This window comes from Petaurus breviceps, unplaced genomic scaffold (genome assembly GCF_028583685.1).
Source record: "Petaurus breviceps papuanus isolate PSGF00001 unplaced genomic scaffold, PetGlider_PUasm1.0 90808, whole genome shotgun sequence".
NCBI lineage: Eukaryota > Metazoa > Chordata > Mammalia > Diprotodontia > Petauridae > Petaurus > Petaurus breviceps.
Window position 1 is genome coordinate 4,263,205 of NW_027187349.1, and position 7,158 is coordinate 4,270,362.

Genomic DNA, 7,158 nt, shown 5'->3' on the forward strand with positions numbered 1-7,158 from the left:
CAGGAAGAATTGATTTTAAATCCTACCCCATATACTTAATAGCAGTATGACCCTGGTCAAGTCACTTCTCAGCCTTAGTTTCCACAACTGTAAAGTGAGGATAATAGTAGCAGGTCCTAGGGTTGTTGTGAGGATCAAATGAGATGATGTTTGTAAAACACTTTGCAAACCATAGTTTGCTATGTAAACGTTAGCTCTTATTACAATGAAAATAAAGGGAAATGGAAAAAAAAAAACTGACTCCATTTAAGTCAACAAAGCTGGACACCACAGAGAATAGCATGAGTGGTAGGGAAAGACAAATATCGGTAACGAGAATCAGTTATACACAGAAACAGAATCCAAGAAGAGTGATAATAAAACTCATTTTATGGGCTGCTAGGTGGTGCAGTTAATAGAGCACTGGCCCTGGAGTCAGGAGGACCTGAATTCAGATGCAGCCTCAGACACTTAACACTTAACTGATTTTTGACCTTAGGCAAGTCACTTAACTCCAGTTGCCTTCCCTTCCACCCTCCAAAAAGGCAAAACAACGACAACAAAAAAACCCAACCCCAAATTCATTTTAAGCTAACACCATGGGTTATAAAGTGAACTAGAGACCTTAATGCAAAGAGGTTAATTCAGCCTCTTAGATATCACAGTGACATATCATGACACATAAATCATGAATGGAATATGGAAAGGTATAGCTTATTCAAAGGGAACAGGTTAAATAACAAGGATAATAGAGTGAAGTTATATATAAAGATATTTGTGAGGAATTCCTTGAACTGGATGGTAAGAGGAGTGGCAGAAAATGTTTGTGTAATGATCAGTAGAGGGAGGAAGAAAAGGAATTTTGTGGTTGTTATAGTGTAAAACATTTGGTTAGAAGGCAGACATAAAAATGAGCTTAGAAAAATATCACAAACTATATAAATGTTGATGAATCCTGTATATAGTCAGTTACGTGCTAAAAATAAAGTATCTAATGAAGGTTTTATTTGCCTTAATCATTTCTTCAAAAGGTAGATGATATACTAATGGGAGACTGATTCTCAGCCTGATTCTAACCCAAAAGGAGAAACTAGTTATTCAAATAGAAATGATAGGAAATATTTGGAGGAAACTACCAGTGTCTTAGTGTTTATAACAGATAGATTCAGAGAGGAAAGATAAGAAATAATCTTAATATATCATGCACACTTTTTGTTGGAGGGGGGGGTTAAGTTTCAAAGAATTCAGAGAAAGAATGGATAGGATCCAGTAACTTAAAATTATATAACAGAAATTGGTCCAATAGGAAAAGAATACCAAAGACAAAAATTTTGGTGACACAGAGTTGATTCCAGTAATAAAAGGAGTGACTGTCTAAGAAGACTGATGTTGATGTGCAGGGAGTTCACCAGTCAACTTAGATTTTTAATATTCAGAGGATGGAAGCTTAGTTAGGACAGAATGAATACAGAAGTGTGGCTCGGCACTGTGAGAAATGCGTCAGGACTGCTGAAACTCCGATAAAACTGAGTTTGGTAAGGAAAATTAAGCACAATCAAAACCCATTTTGTTTTGCCTTTTAATTAAATTGGGGAATGAAGAAGCTCAAAGAAAATACATAACTCCGGTTTGGAATGGGTAGGATGGTGATAGCAGACAAGGAAAGTTGTAGCTGTTGAACTCTCATTCTATTTCTGTTTTCTCTACTAAAGAAAATGATTGGACAGTACAGAAAGTTGAGAGAGGAAAAATAACAAACTGAGATAATAGACTATATAGTAAGAAAGCACCTGGCTGCCCCTGGAGAGTTCAAGTTGGATGGACTGTGCCTTTACATCCTAAAAAGAGCTGGGAAATGTGATTGCTGATTTCTTTTACTAATTTTCAAGACTGTAGAGAAGACAGGAGAAGGCTAAATATCTCAATTTTCAAAAAAGAAAAGATAATGGAATCTGCAAACTATTGATAATACACTTGACTTTGATTTTTGGCAAAATTCTAGATTAAAGAGATGGTTAATGAACACTTAATGAACATGCTTTATCCAGAGATAATGTGATAGAACCTTCAGTAGGAAGTGAAGGGAAATGCTGTAGGTAATGGTTTGCCTCCATTTTAGGAAAATATTCAATAAAATCTCTCCTGCTATTCTAATGGAAAAGGAGAGATGTGGGCTAAGCCGAAGTATAAAAAGGTAGATTATGAATTAATTGGTTTATCAGCCAGAGCAGAGAAAAATCATTCTTGGTTTGATGACCATTTGGAAAGAGATCATGAGGTATTTCAGTGATCTTTTTTTGTAGGGTGCTGTTTAACACTGTGGTCAGTCAATTAGTAAACATTCATTAAGGTGTCTGCTGCATGCCAGACACTATGCTAAGCACCAATCAATAACTTAAGATATTATGGTTTATCAGGTTTATAGATAACACAAAGCTGGGAGGGATAGTTAACACATGGGATGACCAGATCTTGGATTGAAAAAGGATTGAGGCAGTTGCTTAAAATCAGTTAATAGAGATACATAGTCTAACAGGTTCAAAACCATCAGTTTCACAAGTGTAATAAAAAGCAGAACTTCTTAAACTTTTTACACCCACGACCCTTTCATCACTTATTAAGCCATTTAAGAACAGCATTTTTCTGAAGATCTGGGACTTTTTATGGACAGCAAATTCAGTGTAAGTCAGAAGAGACATCCCAAAGAATGGTAAATTGGGGACACACACACACACACACACACGAAGCAAGGGCAGGTAGATAGTGTGAGCATCCCAGATGGAGAGGGGAAAAAGGTGAAAGACCACGCATAGGACTTGAGTCCAAATTAGATTTATTAAAGAATATTACAGCCAGCTGAAGATGAGAGGCAGGCAACAGTACTCTAATTCTGGGTCTAGATTGTGGTGCTGATATAGCAGTTCACCAAAGATGTTTTCCTTTATTCCTTGCACATGAAGAGTCCCACCTGTGATATGTATTAGAGATGCTGCCTCATTTTTGGAGGGCTCCGGAGTGGTAAATGGTGGTGAAGCAAGGTGTTGTGTTACTTCTGCTTCCAGAGCTATGTTTTTTAGATTTTTAGATTTAGATTTAAAATTTTAGATTTTAGATTTAGATTTTTGGTCATTTTTATTGAGTGGGGCAAACAAGGGATAGAGAAGAGTGGATTCAAGAATTTAGCTTGTCCCATGGCTTATTTTGAGCCTTTTCTCAGAGAGATAGGATCCTACTTTTCATGACCTTGGTGTTTGAGAACACTTGGAAGGTTATCAGAGTTTATCTCTTGAGTTTCTGATTTAACTCTAAGTCTCTAGGCACTAAAACATTTTTTTGTACAGTGGGCACATTACATGTTAACTGGTTTCTGCAGTGCTTTTGTTTACTGTTTTATGTGTTACAATGCGTCGGAAGAGATATGCCTGAAGAAAATTAAAGTCCTTATATAGATAAAAGGCCATGCATTCATTCTTTTTAAGGATTGGATAAAGACACTGGAGTTGGTTATCCTGCAGAAGAGAATCCTTGGAGGCAGATGGGATTCATAAGAGCAGCTTTCAAATGTTTGAAGGGCTGTCTTGTGGAAGGATTTACTTTTCTTTGACCCTGGAAGGATAGAACGAGTATTATTATGTAGAAGTTGCAAAGATGCAAGGGTAGATTTGCAAGGCGCAGTGGATTCTTTCTCATCAGAATCCTTAAGTCAAAGACTGGATATCTAAATTTTTTTTTATTTTAAAGCAGTAGGGTTTAAGTAACTTGCTCAAGGTTACACGGCCAGTTATTTTTGTGTGGGTGCCAAGTATCTGAGGCTGGAACCAATCCCAGGTCTCCTGACGCTGGGGTCGGCGCTCTTACTGTGCCACCTGGCCACCCCTGGATATCTAAATTCTTTTTGAGGTGTCTGCTGTGCTAGGGAGCTATTGAGATTCACTTCTGTTGCTGAAATTGTGTGATTTTGTGCATCACACCTGTCTGACTTCTAGCTCATAATCATTAGCTTCTTTCTTTAGTCACCTCCTTTGTGACTTTCCTGATTCTCCCAGTTTTTATTGCTCTGTCCCTCCTCAAATTTTATTTCCTTGTGTCCTCTAGAAGAATGTAAGCTCTGTGAAGCAGGGACCATGCATGTGTATGTGTGTGCGCATGTGCATATGCGTGCCCATGTCCCCAGAACCTAGCTTTCATAGGCAATAGTACAGACCTTTTATAAATAATTGTTAAGTGAATGAATGGAAGTGATGGGCCATAGTTTGTGTTGTAGAAGAAGGAAATTAAAAATTCAAGGGGCTAAACCAGTAGCTTTATGAGAGAGTTGGGAAGGTGATTTACTGGCTCTCAGAATACTAGCAGGAAGATGGAAATCCAGCCAAAAAGAGATGGAGAGAAGGATCAAGGTGAAGAAGTTACCGAATTTAGAAACATCGAGTGGTTTATTCTCCTTGGCTTCTAGCTATACAAATAGCCATTTTGTTTTACTGCCATGATTCCCCCCCTCCCCATACATTTGATGATTAACCCTCCCCTCCCCTTCTGATAGTTAATTGGTCTCTACTTAGCAAAGTAGTTTTTTCTATTTTGATTCAGGATGTTGAGGTGAACCTGGGGGATTTATGATCATGGAAATCAGCTGCATTGGTTGTGAGTAATGTTATGTAGGTCCTTCAAATTTGAACTAAAAGGACTTGTAGCAGTGAGGTACCAGTAGAGATGAAATTGTGTGAATTTGTTAGACTAGATCTAGCACAATTTCCTGACTTTCTCCTATGGGAGTGAATGGTGGCAGTAGTAAGGGTGATGAACTGAAGAATGGAAACAAGCTGTGTTGAAATGTCTGAGTACTGGGGCATTTGAAATGACAAAGCAGCAACAGACTTCAGAGTTTGAACCTGTTAAGATATTTTATACATAATCATAAATTGACACAATTTGAATTTATATAAAGCTTCCCAAAGTTAAGGTTCTCTAGTCATTTATGGGGGCAAAATACCAGTAAAAATAGGTTACATACAGCATATTTGTCACCTCTGTCTTTATTTTCACATACTATACTCATGCCATTAATGTTCCCTTTCCCCATCCCCACTTTTAGAATACCTTGCTCTATTCAAGGCTCAGCTAGTGCTACCTCCAGCATGAGATCTTTTGTGATCTCCCCATTTTGACCACTTCCACTGCCCTCAAATTTATTTTGTGTTTACTTTGTACATATATGTTGTTTTATCCCAGAAGAACTTAAGGAAATTCAGAACAAAGATGGTTTTGAGTTTTGTTTTTATATTCCTGGTATATGGCATGGTACCTGGCACATAGGATCATGTTAAATATTTGTTGAATTAATTGAACTGCTGCAGAATTCAGTAAGAAGAGATTAAATGGCAGATTATAACTCTAACATGTTTTTCTTTTCTTATAGCTGGTAAGAGAGTGTAAAGAGGTCCTGAAGGGTGGCCTGTTAATGAAGCAGTATTACCAATTCATGCTTCATGAAGTATTAGATGATTTGGAAAAGATTGACTGCAATATAGACTCTTTTGAAGAGGACCTGCATAAAATGTTGATGGTAAGGATCAGTGAGGAGAAAAGGAATTATCATGATTTTGTTTTATTTTGTTTGTTCTGTATGATAAACCTGTGACATTTAGTTTGGTTTTCTTGTCTTATGGAAGAGGTATCAGACTTTTGTTTTCTCCCTAGACGGTAGAAATAGTGGAATGAGTGGAGATTGCAATGAAGCTGATTTAGGCTTTATATAAGGAATATCTTCCTAACAGTTAGTTATGCCCAGGAGGACATGGCCTCTACCTTGTGCTCTTCAAACAAAGGCTGGATGGCCATTTTTTAGGTATGTTGTAGAGGGGATCCTTTTTTAGGTAATGGGTGTTACCGTGTTTCCCCAATAATAAGACACTGTCTTATTAATTTTTTTGGACAGAAAAACATCAGAGGGCTTATTTTCAGGGGAGGGCTTATTTTAATGAACATTGACAGCAATTTTAATGTAAACGTGAACAAAAAAATGTACCTTTATTCAATAAGCAAATCACTGGGGAAGAACAGGATGACGCACTCACTGCTGCAGCTCTGATTGGGTGCAGCTCGGAGCGCGGCGTGCATTTCACCCGGGGGGGGGGGCGGTGCATACAGAGGGTACCATAATGTAGCATGTAGCGCAGGGGATCACCTTCACTCCAGTAGCAATCTCAATAGGGCTTATTTTCGGGGGAGGGCTTATTTTAGAGGAATCTTACACAGTAAGGGGAGGGCTTATTTTCAGGATAGGTCTTATTATCGGGGAAATACGGTATGTGCACCCACTCCCCATTTTTAGGTAATCTTATGTTAGTCTAAATATCGCATAATTCATTTGGGGTCAGAATAGCTTAGGGCCATGATTAGGCCCCCCCTTACCTCTGTAGCCTTGTTTCCCTATTGCTTCTCAAAAAAACCTTTTCCATTACCATCATGTTATAATCGCCTTTGCCCACCTTTTCATTCCTAACTTTGATCTTTTCTGGTATAGCTTATGCTACTTCTGCCTTACTTAGAAAAGACTCTTCTCCATTTTCTTACCTAGCTAAATCTTACCTTGATTCCTCAGTTGACATTCTCCTACCCCATCTAGAGGAAGCTAGCCATATCTAATTATGGCCCACCCACAGTGCTCTCTTTTTTAATGTAAATCACTTATCTTTAAAATTTAAGGTGTTCTGGCAATGGGTACATCACTTACATTGTAAAATATAGCTAATTCCAAATATGTAAAGAAGTTATAAAAATGAATTCATTATTTAATAAGTTTCTTTTATCAAAGCTAAGATTAAACTAGTATATAAAAAGAAAAATTCTTATTTATTAAACTCATTGTCTTGCTAAAAGTTTTAATAAAAAATAGCTTGCATTTATATATCATTTTATCATGTTTATCTCATTTGATTCTCATAACAACCCTGAGAAGCAGATGCTATTAATTTCCCCATTTTACACATAAGGAAACTGAGGCAGAAGTAAAGTGACTTGCCTAGGATCAAAGAGCTTGTAAGTTTTTGAGACTGGATTTGTCTCCAGGTCCAACTTTGCATTAACTGTTCCACCTACATTCCTTTGTCTAAAGAAGTTTTTTATTTCACAAAAATGTAAGGATTCTACCAATTCTTTAGATGTTCAGTTTTCTTCCAG

General features: G+C 37.4%; 1 protein-coding gene across 16 annotated transcripts in view; it reads left to right on the plus strand.

The window, feature by feature from the left end:
- Positions 1-7,158, plus strand: part of MAP3K4 (mitogen-activated protein kinase kinase kinase 4) — a 207,796-nt gene that overhangs the window by 143,938 nt on the left and 56,700 nt on the right. For all 16 annotated transcript variants that reach the window (XM_069070389.1, XM_069070373.1, XM_069070379.1 and 13 more), the window contains one exon: positions 5,396-5,542. In XM_069070389.1, the coding sequence (XP_068926490.1) occupies positions 5,396-5,542 (147 nt within the window). The remainder of the gene's footprint in view (positions 1-5,395; positions 5,543-7,158) is intronic.